Source organism: Rhipicephalus sanguineus, chromosome 7 (genome assembly GCF_013339695.2).
Source record: "Rhipicephalus sanguineus isolate Rsan-2018 chromosome 7, BIME_Rsan_1.4, whole genome shotgun sequence".
NCBI classification, from domain to species: domain Eukaryota; kingdom Metazoa; phylum Arthropoda; class Arachnida; order Ixodida; family Ixodidae; genus Rhipicephalus; species Rhipicephalus sanguineus.
The window spans coordinates 32618926-32644094 of NC_051182.1; the positions used below are offsets into that span (position 1 = coordinate 32618926).

At 45.0% G+C, this 25169-nt stretch overlaps 1 protein-coding gene across 1 annotated transcript in view; it reads left to right on the forward strand.

Moving 5' to 3' along the window:
• The first annotated feature begins 18401 nt into the window (after positions 1-18401).
• Positions 18402-25169, forward strand: part of LOC119399377 (E3 ubiquitin-protein ligase RING1) — a 37584-nt gene continuing 30816 nt past the window's right edge. Inside the window, exons 1-2 of the mRNA XM_037666189.2 lie at positions 18402-18764; positions 23968-24162. Of these exons, the coding sequence (XP_037522117.1) occupies positions 18522-18764; positions 23968-24162 (438 nt within the window). The 5' untranslated portion in view covers positions 18402-18521. The remainder of the gene's footprint in view (positions 18765-23967; positions 24163-25169) is intronic.

Consider the following 25169-nt stretch of genomic DNA (forward strand, 5'->3'; position numbering starts at 1 on the left):
GGGCTATCATTTATGTTTGTCATACAGTCATGTTATGCCATGCCAATTTTGGTTTATATCCCAAGGCAAACGACCATGAGAGCACAAAGTCGTAGGCGGCTAGATAGATAGATAGATAGATAGATAGATAGATAGATAGATAGATAGATAGATAGATAGATAGATAGATAGATAGATAGATAGATAGATAGATAGATAGATAGATAGATAGATAGATAGATAGATAGATAGATAGATAGATAGATAGATAGATAGATAGATAGATAGATAGATAGATAGATAGATAGATAGATAGATAGATAGATAGATAGATAGATAGATAGATAGATAGATAGATAGATACGCTTAAAGTTGCCGAGGTTCGCTAAGAATTGCTTTGCACTTAAAAGCTATAGCGCCATCTCGGATACCCTTCGTTAGACACCACTGAACACTATATTGCATACAATCAATAATGATAATTAACCTGCAATGCTAATTAATCATAACAACAAACAGTACAAGTAATTACATGGAATTAAGATCTATCATTTATCGTAACACTACAAATTGAAATACCATCTGTACTATACATGTGCTTCCACACTGACATCTTGTCTCATAGGTTTAAAGGGACCGACAACTGACCAGAACGGGTGATTAGATCCTAGTGGAAATGAAAAGGCCGTGAATTATAGTGGCAGATTCCAGAATACTTTTCGCGATCTGAGTAGGATTTATATTTTTAAATCGCGTTTAAAAGTAACAAAAACCGGTATGTCGCGCAGCCTAGCGCGAGCGCCATGAACTAGACGTATGCAGTCTTAAGCACTTTGTTGTACGTAGTCCAATGCTTTTACACGCACCAGAACGAGGGCTGAAATTTTGAATATGTACGTTATTGTCAAATCCCGTTTGTTTCTAAGGTAAAAGAAGTAAACCATGAGATGTGGCGCTGCTTTCGTGGCTTCCAGTGAAACGGAGGCTGCGGCGCATGCGCGAGGCGTCCGGCGGCGTTTCCCGCGTAGCTCGACTCTCGTCGTATCGGACTTTTGAAGAGTAGCACGCGAGTTTGCGCTGCTGCTCGCAAAATGCCATCGACTTACTGTTCTGTGGAGGATTGCTACCACTTCATGAACAGCACTGCTGGTGTATCCTACCACTTGTTTCGTTTTCGAAGGCTTAGCTCGGCTTGGCTTGACTAAAATGTGATAAAGCGACCAGTGTACGGCCAAAGTACTTTTATAAGAAGCCTCAGAAAAACGCTATAACTATTGTAAAATAATTTAATAGGCTAGAAAGCAGTAGTCGCGGCACCGCAGGCTTTGCAAACGTAACATTGCCTTTTCATACTTAGGGCATAACTTGTCACCACTGCTGGCGTATAATCGCTATCGCGCTCACCTCTCACTGTTTGCAGCATGTGATATTAAGACTGCATAATCGCTGCAGATCGAAAAACTCTGATTACAAATGTTTTACGGCGTTCTCCGCGTTACCACTCCGTGATTAGAAGCTCTGACCGGTAAGCTTCCCGTTGCACTCAAGAAAACGGGTACCGCAAAAGTTGGTTGTCGGTCCCTTTAACATAAATTGTTCCATGCGTTATTATTGATTATTACTATTACTAATTTCCTGTACGTCAGAGTGACAACTTGCATCACATCTGCTCACTTTTCCTGAGTTTTAACGCGATCAACACGCACTTTTCCGTCATTTTAACGACAGGAGATTTTTTTTTTACCCCAGCCTATTGAAAAAATCCATATGTACGGAGTCCGCAGATACGGACTTATTGGAATATGGAATGCCATATCACCGTATCATACGGAAATCCGTAAGATACGGATATCCGTATTATACGGAAATCCGTAAGATATATAGGGCTGCTTTCCTGCAGTATAAAATGAGAAAAACTCTTCGGGAAAAAAAATCCACCCGGCGTAATCCCACCAAATTGCAAACGCTTGGAAAGGTTGTCCTAGTGTATCTGCCACTAGAGTGCAAATTGCGTATAATTGATCGTTGCGCTACAATTTACTTTTTTTTAATCACACCATGCATATTCAATGGAGAAACAAAAGTGTCTCGGGAAAAAAATCCTGCCGGTGGATTAAGACTAATCGCGATGTACAGCATAAAAACGTTGTCGGCGTTAAGTGTCTTGAGTGCAAATTGCGAAAATTAAGGCATTCCTTAGTAATCATTTTTTAAAGATCGCTCCCCATAAAGTTCCGCCGAATGCTTCCCCTTGGGGTCGACTTTGCCGCAGTAGTCGATGTCCCATATTGCTGGGCATGGCATCGCGTTATGAGCAGGCGCTGTGTGCATGACCCAGAAAATTTCGACCAATCATGAGCAGCTAACAACCAATGCGGAAGGAAACAGTACGGGGTATATATACTTTCACGTTATCATCACCCACATTTTTTTCAAAGAAAACTTGTGCTTACACCGTTTATAAAAGCGTATATACTTGAACGGGCCGGAGGGCCCTCCAAGCAATGTTTTAAATACAAATAAAATGACTGTAAAGAATGTACTACGTGTCTAATAGCACACACTTTCACATTAAAAAAATAACTTCTGGTTGACAGGTGAACAACAATAGCAATGTCACGAATTTCGGGTGGCCCGGTGCGATGGACTCAGTCAATGACTCGGTTATTGGAAAACAACATTTATCACACAAAGCCACGGCACCCCAAAAATATACAGATATACAAAAAAGACAAGTAACAATAAGCAAACTTAAATTATCTCTTCAATCTAAGCAATAAATCAATCTCACAGTTCTAATCTCGTGCTAGCTTCATCAGTCTAGCATCGAGATCGCTGCTTCGTTGCGCCGCTCTTACTTGATTCTTTCGACACCGCAACACGGCGATTTTTCGAGGTCGATGGATCTCAGTGAAATTCGCTGGGTACGTTCCTTTGCACGTTTCCGTCATTTATGCCAAATTACAGGCTTGAGACATGCGCAGATTGTTTGCAAATGAATTTTAAAGATTGTCTGCAAACGCCCTCCTGGCTTCCCACAATTATTGGCAACATTGCGTGTGTGACGTCAGTGTTGGCGAGGCGGCGGAAGTGACGCAGCCGAGGGCACCGCCCGCTACAGCGAGCGTCTGCTGTGCACAAGGCGACAGACAGCGTTGGTTTGGCCGGCGCTTCGCTGGTCATCCCGGCTGTCACAGTTTTCATACTCCGCGCCGGCGTGACCGGCATGCCTTGCACGACTTCCGGTTCGTTCGTAACAACGTCTACGTCATACTCTAGCCACTGTAGTCATACTTAGACAGTAAAGTCCCTAGATTTTTCCCTGTTCTTTCTTAAGTACCGACAACCATTGAAGCGCCGGCGACGAATCTCATTGGCTAACGCTCGTTTTCGGCAGCCATGTTCTTCCTAACTCTTTTCCAGCACCTGGTGAAACGCGTCCCCCATTCACTAATGACAGGGGGTTGACGGGAGGAGAAAGGCGCGTCGCGGGTCCACTGAAAGGTGCGTGGCTAATGTACTTAGACGCGCATGGCTTTGTAAATCTTCCAAGTTAGGAAGAAAATGGCGTCGGACGCCAGCTGCGCGTTAGAGAGGGCCGTGAAAGGAGGCAGTTGTCGGTACTTAAAGGGGTACTGACACCTTTTTTCGAAGGCGAGTTTACTGTGCCATGCATATCTCCTGTATGCAGAGACGGCTCTGAGCAAGTGTGAAGCTCAGAAAATGCTGATAAGGCATTGTAATTTGATATTAAAGTCAATTTTTCCATGGCGCACCTACTGACATCGACACTAGCTTGACGTCAGGCTACAGTACAAATTCTGGTGACTTCACGCAGCAGTCTGGCTAGTTGTGATGACGTTAGGTACAAAAACTTCCAAGATGGCCGCTTGTGCGTCATCAAAACTTCCAAAATGGCCGCTTCTGCGTCACCAACGGAGCCACGTTGCGGAGCGGCCGTGGAAACGTCACTGTATATTGTGCGAGCACGTGACGAGAAGCGCATACCGTGTTGTGACGTCGGGGTACAGTAGGAACCGAAACTAGCTTTTAAAAACATACCGTAATTACTTTTTCAGGGCGAACTCGCGCTTAGCACTACCTTTTCTAGGCTCTTGAGGGCTTGAACTTTCATTTGACGCAAAAAAACAACAACTGAAAATATTCGTGCCAGTACCCCTTTAAGTAAAAGCGAAAAATCTAGGGACTGTATTAGACAGTACACTCGGTTGGGTTTCGGTTTCGGTGTTGCGCTTTTTTGCTTATTTAAAATTATTCTCCAATTTGCCGAGTATTTCTGCTATCGGGCCCGTAACAGGAGCGTCTCAGGAACATAAAAGCACCATTACTTTGACATGGCCAAAAATTGCCGCGGAGTTGGCCTTTAATTTCAGTCATTGTCGGTCTCCTATGCGATCCGCCTTCGACTATCTTGTGTGACGAGCTAGCCGCCGCCTGTCAGGTCGTCGTCCACCGAGGCTTGACTGCTAGACCCGTTAGGCCTAACGTCGTCGTCGATTCCTTCGCCCCGCATGGCGTTCCATCGCTGACGTGGCCCTCCGGGGACTGCCTTCGGTGGCTTGCTTCGGAAGGGGTCTTGCGCCGGGAACGTCCGTACTTGCGGGGCGCGGCCACTGCATCGCCGAGGTGCCTTGCCCGAACGTCGTCGATCTCGCCGGCCTCACCTCGGGACGCCCGCGTCACCGTCCGCAGACCCGAACGCCCGTCGCTGCCGTCGCCAGTGCGTCTGCTGGCGATGCGACCTTCCTCTGCCGAGCCCACGAAGTTTTGGTTGATTCAAGCCTTTCGATTGGCACATACCCACTCTGGGGGATTGGCCAAGAAAAATTATTGTATCCTATGGATGATAACTACATTAATTTTTACCTGCCTATTAGTAAGACAATGCCAGCTCATTCCTCTTCGTTCTTTTTCATGGCTCGGTTCGCGTGCCTCGAGCTCTGTGGAATATTCCGAGCATGCGCTCGTGCCGCTTCGAATGATGATGATGATGATGATGATCCTCTACTCATGGCTCACACCCACTCTGGGGGATTGGCCAAGAATTGTAGATATGAAGATTTAAAACTACTAAGTTAACACAAAAGACACGCACACATAAAAAGAACTAGTGCAATAATTATTTCTACATTTAGCCCAGACTTCTCAACCTAACTAAACATTAGAATATTGAAATTACTGTGGTACCGAACGTCTTCTTTTTTATTGATTTTTTTTCTTATTGATTCATTGCTATTTTCGGAACAGGTTTGCATTTAAGAACTTAAAAACACATTCGTTTTGTTTCCTGAAGGAAAGCAATTACGGCATCAAAACATTCCTGTGGCTGACGCCCAAATCCGAAGCACCGAAGGTGAGAATAGCGTCTATTGTTAAAATTATCCCCAGCTTAGCACAATGAGTTTCAAGAAGTCTTTTTCTTTGTAATATATAGCGGCGACACGATAAAAAATAATGCTCTATCGATTCGATTTCTGAACAAAAGTGACAGAGGGGAGATATCACCAGACCAGCCCTGTGTGCATATAGATTCAACGGGGGCACTCGGCATCGTAATCTAGTTAATAATACTTCTAATTGTCTAGTTTGACACCACTGAATTTTCCATGGAAATTTAGATGTCTAAATTCTGTCCATGAAGTTATTGATTCTATGGCGTCTGCTCGAAGGGAAAATTTCCTATACCTAATCGCAGTTATGCTGGCTACTTCAGGGAGGACCGAAATTATTGGACCGTTCAATGCCGCTCTCGCTAGTGTGTCAGCCATTTCATTTATTTCTAATCCACAATGGCCAGGTACCCATAATAATTTCAAAATTTTCAATTGTGGAGGCACTAGCGTAAGGAGCGTTTTTAAGGCAATTGATTTTGATGACATTGTTAGAGATGTACATACTGACAGGGAATCTGTTATATTATTGCGCAATGGTCATTCAAATCTAGTTTTCGCAGCGCCAGTATAATTGCCGAGAGTTCAGCTTCAAACACAGGGGTGAAGTCGGGCAGTCTTAATGAAAATGACCAGCCAAGCGAAGGGGAGTAAATACCTACGCCTGCCTTTTCGTCAGTTACTGAAGCATCTGTGGCTACTATATTTTTTGTTTTCGCGTGTGTAAGATAATCTTGCAGCCGACTATTTAACACCCTGTATGATTGAAATTTAGGCTTAGAGGGGAAAATCTCATCGAATTCTATCTTAAGATTTTGATTGGACACATTTGCTGCAGGCACATCTCGAATCTTCACGTTTATCCGGTCTAGCTGCTTCTGAACAAAAATAATCTGTGGTGTACGAAAACGTGGCCAATGAGCAAGAAAAAAGGAGTCTGGCTCATTTATAAAAGCATATTCGGATCGTCTTAACGGAAAGCTATAAAATTTTAAAAATGTCTGCACCGTCAGGATTCGGAATCGACAAGGCAATGTTGGCAAGCGCGCTTCCTGATACAGAACGTTGATTGCTACAAACCCAGGGAGTCCCAAACACAATCGCAAGGCTTCTCGCTCCAGCATAACCAGAGGCTTAAGTTTGTACGCAGGGCCACCCGAGAACAAGACACACCCAAATTCTAATATTGGGCGCATGTACATTTTATAGACCATCAAAAGTGTGTCCCTACGTAGTCCATATCGTCTGCTGCTCAGCCTACGTAGTATGCCTAAGGCACGTTGTGCCTTAGGTACGATACTCTCTATGTGTGGAGTCCAGTTTAGTGTCCCATTATAAATGATTCCCAAATATTTTAGCGACTCAACCTGCGGAATAGGCTCTTGTTTATAGAATATTGAAATTGAAATTGGATCTGCGATTGGAAATATCAACAATGCGCTTTTATTTACATTTAAGGACATGCAAATTGTCTCTAGCCATACCTCTAGCATACTCATATATCTCTGTAATTTCTGATATAGAGAATAATATCACTATCAGCCGCGAAGAATGCAATATCGTCGGCATAAACATATACCTGCACATCCTGGCAATTGGGGATTGAGCTCATTAATACATTAAATAATACTGGAGACAACACTGCTCCTTGGGGACTCCGCGAGTCTGTTTGAACTTTAATGATGCACAGCCGTCCTTATAACAATAAAATTCTCTTGCCCTCAAAAATTCGCCCAACCACGCAATGATATATTGAGGGAAATTACGCCTCTGTAAGTGGTCCAATAAAACTGAATGCTCCACACTATCATACGCTTTGGCGACATCTAACGTCACCAAAGCTGCGTGTTGCCTTCTTTTCCGAGCAAGTTGAATACGGCTTTCTAAATCGGCGTGTGCACACCATATAGAACAGTCTGCTCTGAAGCCAATTTGATTTGGATTTAACAATAAATTATCCGCCATCCAGATTGAAATTCTATTATGGAGCACCCTCTCTATGAGTTTTACCATATTAGAAGTAAGAGAAATAGGTCGAATGTTTTCTATGGTATAGCCTAATCCTTGTCTTTTTTGTACCGGAATTATTTTAGCTAATTTCCAATCATATGGAATCCAGGCATTTTTTAACGAATAATTTATTGTATTGATGAGGTCACACGGTGATAATTTGAATAATATCTTTATCATATCAACCGTAATTCCGTCAGGACCTGGAGCTGACGAGGGTAAATCTTGAATCACTAGACCTAATTCTTCCAATGAAACTTTAGTATAATCCACCGTTAGCGCTGGTACTTGCAAATTGTATAACTTAGTTGATGTAAATCTACATTCCAGGCCTTTAGCTATGCCTTCCAAGATTTCTTCATTTCATCTGATGACATAATTTCACAGTCTATATTACTTGGTGATGGTAAAATTTTTCGTGATCTCATAAACCTAAACAGCGATTTTTTGTTCTTAGGATTCGATAGGTAATCATAGTGTTTCCTATCGTATGCTTCTTTAGCTAAAGAAACTGTGCGTTTAAATATTGCAGCGTAAAATTTGTAATCGGACCAATTTTGGGGGGACTGGTTATACATAAGCTTCTTCCAAGCTGCCTGTCGTCGACGGTAATCTCGTGTACAATCTGAATTCCACCAAGGACTACCGGAAATGGACTTTGCAGACTCAACAACAAATTCTGCTTTTTTGTACGTCCTTTAATTAATGCACTTAGCCTCATAGCTTTTATATCGTCTCGCTCATCCGAATGTGTGGTCAACGCATTTTCTAGATCTTTTTTAAATTTGCCGTAATTTATAAATAGTCGAGTCTGAGAACAGGATGAAGTTACTGGACAAGCAATCTCAAATATTACTGGCAAATGATCGCTGTTGGTGGCACAGTCCATGGCTGCCCATGACAAACTAGTGAGGGACGAACTTACAAAGCTTAAATCCAAGGCTGAACGGGATCGCGCACGAATAAAAGTAGGCGTTCCCGAATTAAGGCAAGACAGGCTGTTATCTACTGTCCAATCCCACAATCGTTTGCCACAGCTATCTGTTCGAAAGCCCAACACGTATGATGGGAGTTGAAATCCCCACCAGAATTTTATCTTTACACAGAGATGTAACTGCAGAGTCCAAACACCGAGTATCTTGTACCCCTGTAGGAAAGTATGCATTTATCAACAAGAAGGCAGGCAGCCTGGCAAAGTTATTTCCAATGCAAAAATTTCGCTGTCAGGTGTCATATGCTTATATGCAATTTTTGCCTTGAGGCTTATTCTATTATTGATAAAGAATGCTAGACCTCCGCCTTTCGATGGTCGGTCTAGCCGGAAAGATCTGAATCTACTTAATTGAAAAGGCTGATGCATTGAAAGCCAGGTTTCTTGTAGTGCAATAATATCTGGAGTGAATTTCGATGCCAAGTACACCAAATCAGTTACTGCTGAGTGAATTGATCGGCAATTCCAGTGAAGAATTTTGAGTGAACCTATGGTTTTGATAAAATAGACTCTGTAACTGCCTTGCTTAAAATGCTTTCTTTTAAGAAAGCGCTTTTAGTCAGGCTATCCTTCTGGTACTTCTTGGTCTTTGGGTGGGTTGGCGAAGTACCTTTTTTAGTCAAAGGGGATCTTGAGCGTTTTAACGATCGTGGATCCATCTCCATCTCATCTGAGTCCTGCACGTCATCTATATCTTCACCTTGATACTGTCTGGCAACGGCGGATGTACCTGCAGACTGAGTATCCTGAGATGAGATAACCGACACCTCCTCCTTTGATGGTCGTGAAGTGTCACTGTTTTGAGGTGTTAAGTTAACATTTTCTGCTGTGCTAACTATCTGTGCCATCTGGTTAGTGATGATTTGGGCCAGAGACTCGCAAAGTTTCCCAGCAAGGCGTTCCATCGCTTTTTCCATTGCCTTGTCGATCGCTTCAGCAATAGCAGCGGATAGAGACCCTTCCATTGATGGCATATGGCGAGCAGTAACACCAGCGTAACCTTGTGATCTCGTCTGTAATTCAGCTATTGCTTCTCTGCGAGAGCAACGTCTCCGTTCTGCTATTTCGAGAATTTGCAGCTCACGAGCCTTTGCGGCACAGCTTGCACAGTCTGCAGCATGAGCTTCGTTACAAAGGCAACACTTTTCTTCCTTACTTTGACAGTCACTAGAATTGTGATCCTCCCCACATACTCGACACCTGACATTAGACCTACAACCTCTTATGGTGTGCCCATAACGCCAACACTTTAGACATTGGAGAGGGCGAGGGGAAAGGGGTTCTACCTTGTAAATTAGAGGCCATGCCTTAATTTCTGATGGCCGAACTGTCCCTGCAAATGTTACTATGACAGTCTCGGTTGGTACTTTGTTCTTGTCTACCACACGTCCACACCGATAAACAGAAATAACACCTGCTGGAGAGAACAATTCTAGTATTTCAGATGGTGTCATGTTCACGTCTACGCCACGGACTAGACCTTTGGTGCATGCTAAATGTGGAGGAATGAATGCGCTCACCGAAGTGGATGCGAACATCGAACACTTTAGAAGGTCTTGCACACAGGACTGGTCTGGGGAAAAGCAGATTATACCCCCTCTGCCGAACTGACGGACCTCTGTGATGCTCTGGAAATGGGCCGTCACCGACCGCAATTCCGTCTGGATCGCTTTCGGGTTCTTCATTCGAATGACGCCGTCATTGGTAGGGACGAGAGCCACAGGAACAGAAGCGATGCCGTTACGCAAGAAAAGATCCACTGGCAACTCTTGGGGAGCAATGGAATCCGACCAGAGGAAAGTCCCTGGTCCTGGAGACGAAAAGGGCATCCTGTCCGGTCTGATCTGCACAAAAAAAACCAAAAAGCAGCTACTCAATTCTTGGCCACTACCCCAAGAGCAGGCGAGCAACCGCAGCTTGGCGCAATCACTTCTTCTTTGTCTTTCGAATGTTTCGAGAACTTCGTCGTCATCGTTTCCCGCCGCTGTGCACTCACTCGTGACAAGCAATAAATAATAGTAATATTGCCATGCGCGCTTCTTTTCCTGTGTTTGTGTAACTAGTCCGTTGCACGTGTGATCGCCGTCTTGCGCGGGCCACGCCAGAATGTCTGGGAACATTCCATATTGTCGTAGATCATTTTGTCAAGATTGCAAGATTGCGCACATGACGCGAATAGTCAAAAATCATTCCAGAGCTTGCGCAACCACGAGTGATAAGGCTGGAAAGCTCGATGCATGATGTATAAAAGACGGCGCGTCCTAGCCATGATCAGTTTTATCGACGGCCGACGCTCTGTGCGCCGCTATCAGTGTACAGTGTGTATTGCTGTAGTTTGACTTTCCGTTTCCAGGCCACAAGTTCGGCCAAATAAACAGTTTCGTCTTCGAGACGCCGACTGCTGCTTTCGTCGACGTCACAACCCCGTGACAATATAATAGTAGTAATAATAATAATAATAAACGCGCGCTAGAAACACTGCATGAACTAGTAGGAGCCAAGTTAAGTTATAATATGCGCAAACCTGATCATGGGCAAGGAAGTGTAGCACTAACTGCGGAAAAGAAAAGCTGCAGTCATTGCTACCTACATTAAAAAACGCAATTATTAGTGAGCAGCCTTAGACATTAACGAAATTTCATTCAATGATACAAATCCGTACTATTGGGAAGGCCGCCATCAACATAATTTTATTCATGCATAAAGTTGTATAGTTAATGTACAAAAAATGTCGCTTGGTTGTCCCAGTGTATGCGACCTAAATGTGTACTTTTTCTGCACTGTTATTATATGAAAATGACATCAAATTGAGTGCGAATGAAGTTCTCTCTCTCTCTCTCTCTCTCTCTCTCTCTCTCTCTCTCTCTCTATATATATATATATATATATATATATATATATATATATATACATATATATATATATATATATATATATATATATATATATATATATATATATATATATATATATATATATATATATATATATATATATATATAGGAGAAAGGTATACGCTTCTAAAAAACTGTTTATTTGTCGACGTTTCGATCGGAGACCGATCTTCATCAGGATGAAATTTACCAGGCTTCGGTGCGCTTTTATATCATCGTTCTCCGAGCCGAGAGAAAGAGAAAAAGGTTAAGGAAAAGTACATACAGAAAAAAGAAAGAAAAAAAGGAAAAAAGAAAAAAAAGAAAAAAAAAAGAGAGAGAGAGGTAAGAAACCTGCCGAAATAAGTCGCGAATACGCTTGTGCACATACTTTGACTGACATAAGAATAACACGTGTTTCTTGAAAAAAAAAAGAAAGAAGAAACAAAAAAATCGTCAACACCCCACGTGCACATACTTTGGCCTACGAAACACACGTGTTTCCTGAATAAAAGAAAAAAGAGAAAAGAAGAGAAAAGAAAGAAAACAAAAACTCCGCTGATATCCAAAGATCGTCCAGGTGAGGTACATTCCTGTAGTCACTAGTCGAGTTCCAATGCTTTGAAGCCCCAACACAACATGGGTGCATTCCTCCAGCCCATTGTCACACCTCACGTCTTCGGCTCCCCCCCTCCACATTTGCTCCTGAAGAATACTTATATATATATATATATATATATATATATAGTCTGTGTGTGTGTGTGTGTGCGTGCGTGTGCGTGTGTGTGTGTGCGCGTGTGTGTGCCCCCACTCGCGAACAAGTTGGTACGCCATTGCGGCTGCAAACGGATGATGAAGGCAGCAGGGGCGGAGCCAGAAATTTTTTGCGGGGGGGGTTCAACCATACTTTACGTATGTTCGTGCGTGCGTTTGTATGTGTGCGTGCCTATATACGCAAGCAAAACTGAAAAATTTCGGGGGGGGTTTGAACCCCCCCACCCCCCCCCCCTTGGCTACGCCCCTGGAAGGCAGCGCTGAGTTCACAAAGGCGCAGACAAGGGCAACACAGACGAAGCGCATCTCCAAGAGTGCATTCACAATTTTTTTTTCTTTTTTTTTTTCACGCAAGTATATATTTCTTCCACAGGGGCATTTCGGGGATCGTTAGCCACGCAACGACTTGACGCTGACAACTGCGCTTCCGAAACGAAGGCACGGACTTCTTGCGTAGTTCGGTCGAGTATGCCGCAAGCATTGGTCGGCAAGCTCACTCATGAGTCGACTCACTCAGACTCTGATCAAGCCGTGGGTCTGACTTTGAGTGAGTCTGCGTGAGTAATATTTTGGTGAGTAGTGAGTCCGGTTGAGAAAAATTTTAGCGAGTCTGAGTCCGAGTGAGTCCTGATGAGGAAAATTTTGGTGGGTCAGTCCGAGTGAGCCCTAAGCGCAAAATATATTTCTTGAGTGAGTCTGAGTGAGCTCCACACTTTTTTGCCGACCTGTGGTTCTATCTACACAACTTCAGCATTAAGCCTTATGTCGGCTCACGTTTACATTCCCGTCTACTCACACATACTTCAAAGCACTAGCATTTATACGCCAGCTCAATATATATATTAATCAGAGGCGTGAATTACGAAGGGGGGAGAGAGGCAAGTGCCGTGCCCCCCCCCCCCTCCAACAAACTTCTTTATAGGAAGTTCTTGATAAATATCTCGTGTGAGTCATCTCTTTCAATAAAAATGTCTTACTGTCAACCACTGATCTCATATTTAAAAGTACGAGATCAAAAGGCGCCAAGTAGAGCACCAATTATGCTAGATATTGGTGTTAAAGAACATTGACACCATGTTCGAAAAAGCCAATTGACCGATGGATGGATGGATGGATGCTATGAGCGTCCCCTTTATAACGGGGCGGTGACATGTCTGCCACCAGGCTCGAAGGATAAAAAAAGGAAAAAAAAAGAAAAAAAAACTTCCTTGTTTCATGTTGTCCTAATGCCTTATCTACATTGATTAAATCTATGTTATTATAACAAAAAATATAAATTCCCAGTCCATCTCTCTGCCTCTTAAGGCAGAATAACCTTTTTTTCCCCCAATTATTTATTTTTGTACTTTATCTCTACTTTTCTGCCACCAATACTCTAACCGTCTCTTACTTATTTCTATCGCGGGCGTGTTCAGCTTTCCATTGTTGTCCCTAAAACCCAAGGCTTCATGTAGACTCGTGCCCACACGTATACCTGGGTGAATATCGCCACATTCAATCAGTACATGTTCCATCGTTTCCTTAGTTCCCCCGCAGCATGTACATAGTTCTTCTTCGTTACTGAATCTCGCTTTATAACTACGCGTTCTCAGGCAGCCCGACCTTGCTTCAAACAGTAAAGCGCTTCCCCTTGAATTATCATAAAACCTTTCCCTCCTTATTTCGTTTTTTCCTTTTCGGTAGTTACTCAGAGCCGGCTTCTTTTCCATCGCTGTCATCCAATAAGTCTTCTCCGCCTCTCTGACCTTCCGCTTAATGCTCCTTGTTGTCATATCGCCCGCACTGCCAGCCGTATATTTACTGGTGAGCCTCCTAGTTCTTTTTCTCCACTGCGTGTCAACGCTTTTTCTATACAAATACCTGAAAACCTTCTCTGCCCATCTACTCTTCTTCATTTTCCTCAGCCTCTCTTCGAATCTCATTTTGCTCTGCGCTTCCCTCACTTCAAAGCCTGTCCATCCCATATCACCCTTCACCGCCTCATTTGTCGTCTTCCCGTGAGCGCCCAAGGCGAGGCGGCCCACCGTCCTTTGATTTACATCCATTCCTGATTGCACCTCTGACTTCATGCACACCACTGAGTTCCCAAATGTAAGCCCCGGAACCATCACACCCTTCCACAGCCCTCGAAGCACCTCGTACCTATTGTATCCCCATAAAGCTCTGTGCTTCATAATTGCAGCATTCCTCTTTCCCTTTGCTACCGATGCTTTCTCTTGTACCTCCATATATCTATCCCCCTCATTTACCCATACTCCGAGGTACTTGTACTCGCTTACCCTCGGTATTACCCTCGGTCAAAATTGTGAGCGCCGCCTACAGGGAAAACCTAGGAACTACGCTCGGTTGGAAAGCAAGGCTTACGCTGGCGTGCAGCTCGAGTGGCCTGTGCTCTGTGTAGCTTCGCAATTTGCGCTGTGCGTCGCCTCAGTTGTATCGGATTTCCGCTGAAATCTATTATGATTGAAGAGAATAATGTGCCCATCCCGTTTGCAAACGCGGGATGGACGCGAAATTACTCCAAGTGCCCCGTGAGCTGCGACGGCGTATGGGAATACTTGGACTCTCACACATCCACCGTTCGCCAGGCGCATCGTGGTTGGGCGCTACACGATGAAGGTTACGTGGCCAATCAAATGCTCAATACGACTACCGCCGATCCAGAGGTTGGACTTCTAAGAGGAACTTGTAAGCCATCTATGAAGACGGGCAGCGTGTACGAGGTCACGGCGTAGTACGAGAAAACAACGGGTGACATCATCGACGCTTATTGCCAGTGCAGCCAAGCAACAATGTTTGGATACATTTAGAAATTGTTTATTTGTGCGAACAAGTTCTTTGTATTCGAATAAAGTCTGTGCTGTTTCACAATAAAACAGTTTCATTGCATTCAACAATTACTTTTGCTCTTTATTCCTTGCTGTACTGGCATTTACCTGACACGCTCATTCACTGGACCTTCGACTAGCCTTTGCCTAAGGTGGGGCAAATGTTTGCTGTCCTTGTATATTAATGTAGAAATAATCATTTCATTTAAATCCATTCATTTCAACTATACAGTCATGTTAAGGTGTATCAGCGGTAACGCTAATAAACCGCAATGTTGGATATCAAAGTAGAGCAATGACACGTTTCTGGTATGACGAAACACAGTGCGCAGTTCGGCCGTTCGGCTTCATACCCCCCCCCCCCCCCTCCCCAATGACGGGTATAAAATTATATCAATGTGACCCTGTGCAACTCGGGCCACTACCCGATGAAAAAATCGCATACACCAAAACATAAAGAGAAGTGTGCAACATCGACTCCCACTGTCTTAACAATCCGGGGGAAGCGCCTGAAAAACGTGCAGCGCCGGCGCTTACGCTAGCGCGCAGAATGTGAGTGACGGATTACAGCCGACGTAACAAACCATCTTCACGTCGGCACGACGGCCTTCTATTCACACAGAGCCCTTCTATTCGCACTCACTTTCGCCGATGGAAAACGGAAGAAGCTAGAGTTTCCTTTTCCGTAATAGTATTGTGTGCACCCGAAAGCAACACAGTTTGCAGGCATGCTTGGAAAAATCACGCGTACAGCGTACAGTATACCCGCAGAGAAACTGCGCACGCTGCCGTCACTGCCGCAGCGTCTGCTTTGCTTTCCAACCGAGACTAGTTGGGTCGATTCGCCGCAAGGGGGACTCGCGTCGCGATGGTTTGGCGCATGCGCAGTATGATTTTTGAAATCGGTCAATTAGGAGCGGCAAAATCACGAGTAGCGAGAAAAGCAGTCGGTGAACGAGTGCTTGGTTCAAAAAAATCCCTTGCATATATGAAAGCCGTCTCGCAGAATTTTGCAAGTCATCCATCGGACGATTTGCAAAAAAATGTGAGACGGCTTTCCTGCATGGTTTCACAGATTATTTGCCACATGTCGAGCTCCTCTTTTCTGAACTCTTGAGCGAAAGTACAAAGGCTGACGTCGCTGCTCGGCTGGGCATTTTTGGAAGCTTACAACAGCAGAAAGGGGATTATGGCGGCGCCAAAGAAGCCATAAGAAGCCTTTGTTGGGAATGTGCATAGGGACGCAATAAAAAGGCGACGATATGTGGAGAGAGGTAGAGTTCGGGGAGGAGATTTTTATTTCCCCTTTGTGCAAATGTTTGCCATATCTTAGAAAAATGCGGGGAGCCAACACCTTCTGGGGAGCACGTGTCTCCAAAAAAAGAGGGAGAATGTAAGGCTCCCTCCTATAACTAGGCCAATCCACCAGTAGAGCAGCGGCTTGGGCTAGTTCTTGTTGGTTTTCCATTTTTGCTAAAGCGGTGCAGCGCGAAGTAGGACGGGGTACGGGGGACAGGCACCCGGCACTGACCAAACGGACATGACGGAGCTTCAGAGCTTTTTGCTGCCTCAGCCCCTCAGCATTGCCGGCATCGGCCGCCAGGGATACCAAGACGAATATTCGACAACTTTCGACTGTTTGAAATGTGGAGCATTTCTTAGCGAACCTTTGGCACTTTTGGCGTTTCTATCTACGTATCTATCTATCTATCTATCTATCTAGCCGCCTACGTCTGGGTGCTCTCATGACCGCATCCTTAACTTGGTGTAGACCAAAATTGGCATGGGAGGGCAAGAGGATTTGACGAATATGACTGTTGGGTCATGACATAAATAACGTGAAAATCCTGTCGCGTACGTCGTCAAACCCTTTCCTCCAGACACGGGTGGCACATACCCGTTTACCAGGGGCCGCGGTGTACGGGTATGCGCCACAGGTGATTGACAGTTTATATCTACCCAGGAACGGCGAGAACAGACAGTGATAACCTAAATGCGAGAACGTTAGGAAAAACTGACATCGGCAGCGTTGAACCGAAGAATGTAAAGATTGAAAATTAGGATGCCAGCAGGAATCGAACCCAAGCATTCTGAGTGGGAATCAGGCATTCTACCACAGAGCCACGCCAGGTCTATAAACTGGTTTGGAAAAACAGCCTACGCTGGCGTAATGTCGGTGCAACGTCGTTGTGGTTGTGGTGCCGGCTATCTAATTTTGCAAGAAAGCAATAAACACCACATCATACTCTTACGATGTGTACTCCTACGATACAGGCGTCATATCAGATTAACGTCTGTGGTTCCAGTGTTGGCTCCGCTTTTATAGCAGTCTAATAAACATTACAGTTGCATTGCTATGATTCAGCAAGCTATATTCAAGTATTGCTCGACCCCGAGAAATACATCAACTAAAGTTACGTATTATATTCACATCATCGCACCGTGAAGTGCACTTAGTCCGCCAGAGCGACGCAGTGTCATCTTTATTTCTTACGAGGCGGGGCGATGGCCTCATGCTAACCGAGGATGATGCCAGATTGACTGACAGCCGCTTTGTAGACTAGGCTACGTAGGCCACATACGCCCAGATAGCCTGCGATTACGACAAGCGCCATCCACTGATGCGTCTCCTAGCAGTATCCAGGCCTACCAGCCTCGGCGGCCTATACCTCACCAACGTGAACGGTGACTTCAGGTTTTGCGACATGTTACCGGCTCTATCGACAGACAATTTGTCGGCGAAATGATTGAGGCATCCACGATTTAACTAATCATGACCAGCTGCTGGTGCTCGCTGACCACGGTGATGATGACCTTGTTCAAGAACTGTCAAGAACTTCTTCCACACATGCGCACGGGTTCGTGAAACGTGCGTGCGTTCTCCATCATAAGGCACAAGCACTACATATGAGCTTACCGCTTCTGGTATTGGTAATACCCACGTTGCCGTTGGCAGCGTTACCCAATTGTAAACAACCGTTTATATAACACATATGCGGCTCTTCAACATAAATGTGTGCGTATAAAATTTATACAAATCTTTAGCGTCATTTTGTAACGTTTCACTCAGTAAAAAATACGTTACTGTCGCCTTCCCGCCGCATGCTTCGCATAACATCGACTCCCAGGGTACGTGGGATCTGCCGAATTTTTCTTTTCGCATCGCTATTTGATTTGCGTTCGCAATTTATGATAATATGAACACGATTTCGAAATTTTAGTGCGAAGGCGGTTTGCAGCACACCCTTGGGATGAAGGATCGAAAGTTGATATCACTACTTCCAGAGAACACCTATGCTACTACTTCGCCTCGCGTATGCCCAGAAACAGCGGCTAAATAAATTGTTTTTGACATTCGCTGACCCGTTCCTGAGAATCGAATAACTAATAATGAAACGAAACCTGCCAGCAACGTGCGATCTGTACTGCATTAGCGCTATCATCATCGCAGTCATTCGCAGCATCGCTCGTGGCGCCTTCGTGTGGCGAGCGTGCTTCAGCGAACAGCAACAGCAGCGACAGCAGCAGCGGTGGGACTCGGAGGCTGCGGCTTGGCCCTTGTGTTTGGTGTTCATAGCCCGCGGTTTGCTAGCTGCACGGCGGTGTAGCAGCGGCACAGACCGGTTGCGCTTCCGACAGTGTCCCAGCAGCCAAGATGTCGTCGTCGGACACCCAGGCGACGAACCGAACGTGGGAACTGAGCCTGTACGAGATGAACCGGACGCCTCAGGACGTCATCACGGACAGCACCGAGATCGCCGTGTCGCCGCGCAGCCTCCACAGCGAGCTCATGTGTCCCATCTGCCTGGACATGCTCAAAAACACCATGACCACCAAGGAGTGCCTGCACCGTTTCTGTCAGGAGTGCATCATCACGGCGTTGCGCAGCGGCAACAAGGTGAGAGGGCTGTGGCCTCGCTTTTTCAGTCGTGCCGGCAGCGCGCACGCACTGCCACTGCGCGCCGCTTGCTTGCCGCCTCGAACCACTACGGCGCGCGTGGCTTGTTCGCTGTAAACAATCGACCGTGCGCTCGTCCGCCTTCAGCTGCGGGCTAAATTTGCGCCGCGAGCCCCGGGAGACCAGCTGACGCTTTCGACGCGATAAGGCGGCGATCCCCCGCGAAGACAGCAGCGGGGGCTGTCGCTCCGTGCCGCGGCGTTCAGACGCGCCGATCGTTTCGGTGGACGCGCCTCGTGCTGAGCGCCCCGATAGAGTTGGAGGAAAAGAAAAAAGTATGCCGCATATTCGACGCAACGTTGCATTCTTAAGGCGCGCGAAGCTCGTTTGAGTAAGCGAGGTTGCAGCAGCGCATGACACGAGCACGCAGAACGGCGTAATCGGTAGCCCGTGTCGAGAGGACGATGCCGATATGTGACGCCTTGTCAAAGGCAGATGAGATGCCAGAGATGTGCGACACGCATCTCAACGCGTGTGTCACGTGTGACTCGCGTAGCCCCAAGCAGATAGTCGTCCCAGTTACAAATCTCAAATCTTTTGTCTACTGCAAGCGCCGGATGCGATCTCTAGATACGGGAGTACGTCATGGCCCAGTGGCCAAACTTGCTTTGCCAGTGGAAAAGGCAAAGGAGGCATTCTTTCTTTTTAATTACCTTGAGTGCTGGTGTTGGCTTACAGAGGGTAGTGTTGTTGAGCAAAAGGGGCTGCAAACTTTCGGCACTAGTATGGGAACCCCCTTTTGCGCCAACATACGCCAACATTTTTATGGGACAGCTAGAATCAGAGCTGTTGGAATCATGTCCAGTGAAGCCTTCCACCTATCTCCGTTACATAGACGACATATTTATCATCTGGGAACATGGCGTAAGTACACTAAACGTATTCATTAGCCACTGTGACAAGTTTCATTCTAGTATTAAATTCACCATGCACCATTCTTCCAGTGAAATTAACTGCCTAGACACGGTGGTACCTTTTGAAGCAGGGAAATTAAAGACGACGCTTTACAGAAAACCAACAAAGGATATTTGTAGGACAGGCGAGGCGTATAAGAAGGTTCTGTAGCGATGACAACGACTATGTTCACCACTTAAGCAACCTAAAGGAAACATTAGTTAAATTACCCGCAAGATGCTCTAAACAAGGTCTACAACGAAGCGTGTCAATTAGATAGGAAATCATCACTAGCTCCAAGGGCCCCCGTAGCACAGCCCAACCAGCTGCCAGTATTTATAACCAAATACTCAAATGTGCTACCAAACATAAATAATATCCTCCGTAAGTATTGCCCAATACTGGCAAGCAACGAGCGCCTTAGAAAAGCGTTTCCCGCAGTACCAAAGGTCGTGTATCGCCGCAATAGTAATTTTAAGGACATGTTAGTGCATGCAAAAGTAAACCCTCATTCTGCTGCCCACATAACACCTTGTTCTCGTCCAAGATGCATGACTTGTAAACACCTTCAAGATGACGTTATAGTTCAAAGCACCGGAAGTGATTACGTCCACCACATAAAATCTAATTTTACCTGCACTAGTTCAAACGTTATCTACATGATTGAGTGTTCATATTGTCAAAAATGGTACATTGGCGAAACGGGACAACCTGTTAATGTTAGATTAAACGGGCATCGTGCGGACACGGCGAAGAAGTTACCCAATGCAACGGCAAAGCATTTTAATGTAGCAGGTCACAACTTCGAAGATCTCAAACTTTACATACTTCAGTCAAACTTCCGGTCCCCAAGAGACAGAAAATATACAGAGTCATACCTTATTCACAAGTTCAATACACTCCAGCCAGCAGGTATTAACGTTTCTAAGGGTTCTCTTGAATCGATTCGGTATGGTACATACACAACGAAAACCAACGAGAGTTAAGCCCTTCTAGGAATTTCGAGCCTACTATTGTTAAAATGCCATGTGCTTCCACAGACAATCATTCAGTGAAAACCATGGATGGTTGAAAAAGTTCTAAAGAGACACGACTGTGTGTTGAAGTAGACACGCAATCAGGTGTGAAGTCATGCACAGTTAATACATTCGAATCTTGTACCATAAATGGAAAAAAAAAAAATCAAGAGGCCTAGCCTTATCAGGACAATGGGGGGAAAGCGAAGACTGGCATGTGCATGCCTGACCGACTACTTTTCTTTCATTATATTGCATTGCGAAATGCTCCCTCCTAACTGTTTCCTTCCTCCATGCCCAGAATTGGAGCTTCATTCACGTGCTTAGCAGCGCAACACTTCAGTTGCTGCAGGCAACAACGAAGTCGTGCATTCATATACTGGCAACAATGAAATATGGCACTGTGAAATGACAGATAACGTCGACAAAAGATGAGATTGCCATGTCAGAAACGGCTGATCACCAACAAGCCCATGATCGAGAGAGCATCAATTCTTGGAAAACGGCGCATAGGAATACGCATGTGACCGGCACACCTTTGAGAGCCGCATTTCTGCACGCTTGCTGGTGCCGGCTTTTTCGCTTATGACACTGCTTCTGAAATCTGTGAGCTATAAAAGCTTCACTTGAAGATAATTTGTTAACTTTATTGTGCATGCAAAATAAGGCTTTAAGTTGTTGTTGTCAGGATGTGTTAAAGAAGTTAATGCGAAGGCAACAAGTATGGCCCATTCTTTCTTTCACTCTTTGCTAAGCAACTAGAATCATGTTGTATTCTGGAGCTTAGTTGTCATCTGTAATTACCCTTTGCAAGAATTCATCACATTCTTCAAAGTTTTTCAATCATTGTTCCTGGCCGCACATTTGTTCGGAAGTTCTGTTTTGGTACCACTCTGGCTTAACCGCTTTCTGTTTCCAATACTTTAAGAGAGTTGACTGTTGGGCTAGTTGGTGTTCAGACATGGGAACCATCGTTAAAGGCGCAACACCACACAACACAAGAGAAGACCAGACGAGCGCAGGCGCAAACTAACAACTGATTTATTGAAGGCAGATCTCCAGGCATATATACCAACAGGCTGTGCAGGCGCAACGTCACAACAATCCTCGGAAAACATCAAAAAACATCAAAAATATCGCGAAAGAAAATCAATTTCAGCTTTGTAAAGCGCAATGGAAGTGTCGCTGACACACGCCTCACCTGCTTTCCTGATTAGAAACGCTTCTAACGTTTCACGTTACGCTTTCCCGTTACGCTTTCCTGATTAGAAACGCTTCTAACGTTTCACGTGAAACGTTAGAAGCGTTTCTAATCAGGAAAGCAGGTGAGGCGTGTGTCAGCGACACTTCCATTGCGCTTTACAAAGCTGAAATTGATTTTCTTTCGCGATATTTTTTATGTTTTTTGATGTTTTCCGAGGATTGCTGTGACATTGCGCCTGCGCAGCCTGTTGGTATATATGCCTGGAGATCTGCCTTCAATAAATCAGTTGTTAGTTTGCGCCTGTGCTCGTCTGGTCTTCTCTTGTGTTGTGTGGTGTTGCGCCTTTAACGATGGTTCCCATTTCTGTTTCCAAAGTTGTCACAACAGTGGCAGTGGACAACTTTACCGAGCAAGCCCCTCTTATGTAGAACTGTCATCTATCAGTCTTACCAAATGGGAAGAACGCAATTTCTGTGCACAACTTTGCACATGTAGAAGGGAGAACTGATTATCCTTGGTCTTTTCACGACCTTCCTGAAAGCACTGAGGCCAACTTGACAGATCTTTCATTTTGGCTTCCCTTTATATGGGCCGAATTTAATAAATTTCAACCTAATTCTGGACCAAAGTTACAAGAAAGTTCATCCTGGGGCATCCTTGAGTGCTGCTGCAAGAATGCTAGTTTTTTAGTTTTGAGAACAAAAAAAAAATTTCTCACAGGGGTCTAAATTCCACAAGTAGGGAGGGTTTTTCCAGCACAGTGATGGAATTGCGTGTCAGCCAGAAACGCGAGTGCTATCAGTGCAGAGTGCAGCTGTATTATCGTGGTCACCGTGCAGAATCACCTGCCCCTCCACATCAAATTCACTCAAACACTTGGTGTTCACAATCTTTTTGATTCTTGTAAACCTTTTTTAAGAAAGCTGCTTTGACGGTTTGAGCATTTTCTTTTCAGCCGTAAGCTAGTGGCTCACAGTGGACCTTTTCAGGATCAGATCAGTGCCTCCTGAAGGGAGTCGCCGAAATTAAAACTTGTGACCTCCGTGGCCTCCGCAGTCATCTCCCACACTCCGATAGACAGTTTCGTAGGCTTGGCTTCACGCCTTCTTTATTATTTTTTTTTCCTTCTTTCAAGGTGATCTGTAGCCTTGTGACGCCATGTGTCACACTGTTTGCTCCTGTCGCACTGTTATAGCGCCGTGCCTACAAAAAAAAACGCGGTGCACCACTTGTTGCCCGCACCACACATGTGCAAACTACCATTGGATTGGATTGGTTTATTGAAGGCAAATTCGATACAAAATTGCCTTGGGGCACACGACTAAGGCTGAGTAATTGCCTCTCTTGGCCGTGCCACCCCAGGTAGCAAAGCAGCTACAGGAAACACTCTAGCAACCAATAGAAACAAAGAACACAAAGCAGTACCTACTATTCAGTACAGGTTACAAAATCGTGTTCATTGCACGTAGATGTAAACAGAGTCCGCATTAGAGTTTTGGCTGTACTTGCAAAACTGTGTGCAGGAGAAGGTCCATTCTACAAAAGGCAGTCAAAATGTATATCATTGCTCCGATTTATTTATTTATTTATTTATTTATTTATTTATTTATTTATTTATTTATTTATTTATTTATTTATTTATTTATTGATACTGTCAGCCCTTGATGGGCTATTACATGAGTGGATTAAAATCAGATTAAACAGAAATGTGCATTAGTGAAACATAAGAAAGGAACCATCACTAGTGAAACACCTATCATTTCACAGCACATATTAAAACACCTATAACAGATGTCATATCAGAATTACGAGGCATGTAATTAAACAAACAAGTGCATTAATGAAACATAAGGAAAGGAAGCATCACTGTTGAAGCACATATTTTATAGCACATATCAAAACACTTATAATAGATATCATAACATACTTACAAAGCATGTAATTTCCATATGGCATCACAGTGTTAGTGCAGAGTATCAGGCTATACAATAGACTTTATTGCTTCTGACTTTTGCACCTCTTTGCGCAGGAGTGCCCGACTTGCCGCAAGAAGCTGGTGTCCAAACGCTCGCTGCGAGCGGACCCCAACTTCGACATGCTCATCGCCAAGATCTACCCGAGCCGGGACGAGTACGAGGCGCACCAGGAGCGCGTGCTCGCCAAGCTGAACCGGCAGCACTCGCAGGCCCTGGCACACAGCATCGAGGAAGGCATGCGCATGCAGGTTAGGCTGGGATGACGGGCTCCGTGCTCGGCAAAACTGGTAACGTGCGCTTGAAGCTGGCGCACCTCAAAAAAGGAAAGACACCGGGGAATGCTGCCGTGCTTCCCAAAGTTCACTAGTGCGCATAGGTTGACAGACTCGTGATTCAACTCGCTCAGACAATCCTGTGAGCCGAGCGAGTTCGGCTGAGTGTGGCTGAGTATAATTTTTATCAGTCTTTTAGTCCGAGTAAGCCTGGATCGACCAGGATTTTGGTAAGGGGGTGTCCAACTGAGTACCCAGCAGAAATGTATATTTTGGGAGGGAGAGGAACTGACAAATTTGGGCAAGTTGGATGTAGTTGAGTGGTTTCAGCACAAAATGAACAAGGACAGAGGCAAAGAAGGGACACACACCAGCGCTGGAGTTTTGTTTACTGTGCTTACCTTTGCTAGTGCCCATAGCGCGCACTAGTGAACACTAGGGCACATGCACTCTGGACACACGAGCATAGAGCATGTGGAATTTTTTTTCCCTCTGCAAGTGTATTATAAGTACAGATCTTTGGGCTAGTTGGTTCTTTGCAGTACTTGTGGTCATAGTGCTGAAATGACAGAAAGGAAAAACATAAAAAACAGGACATGCACTATGCACGTTCTGTTGTCTTTCTGTATTGGAACACAGCCATTAAAGAGACACTGAAGCGGTTCTGAATTCGCGAATTTATTGCAAATTCAGTATCTGCGACCTCATACAATATGGTTGCGAAGGTCTTTTTCACGATGTTCGACTAAACAACGGCACTATAAGCTAGCAGTCTTTGGCCGAGGGAACGCGCGCGGAGCGCAGGGGAGGAGGACGGCAGAGAGAGAAACGTGGAGAGGTGACGTCATTGACAGGAACGACCAGGGCCTGTTTGCTTTAGTTTGTTCCTTGTTTCTGCTGCCACCTGCTGCCTAGCGAAGCATCAGTTGTGCCAGTTCGCAGGGGTTTCTTGCCATTACACCATTCTCTTGTTTCGATTGGAG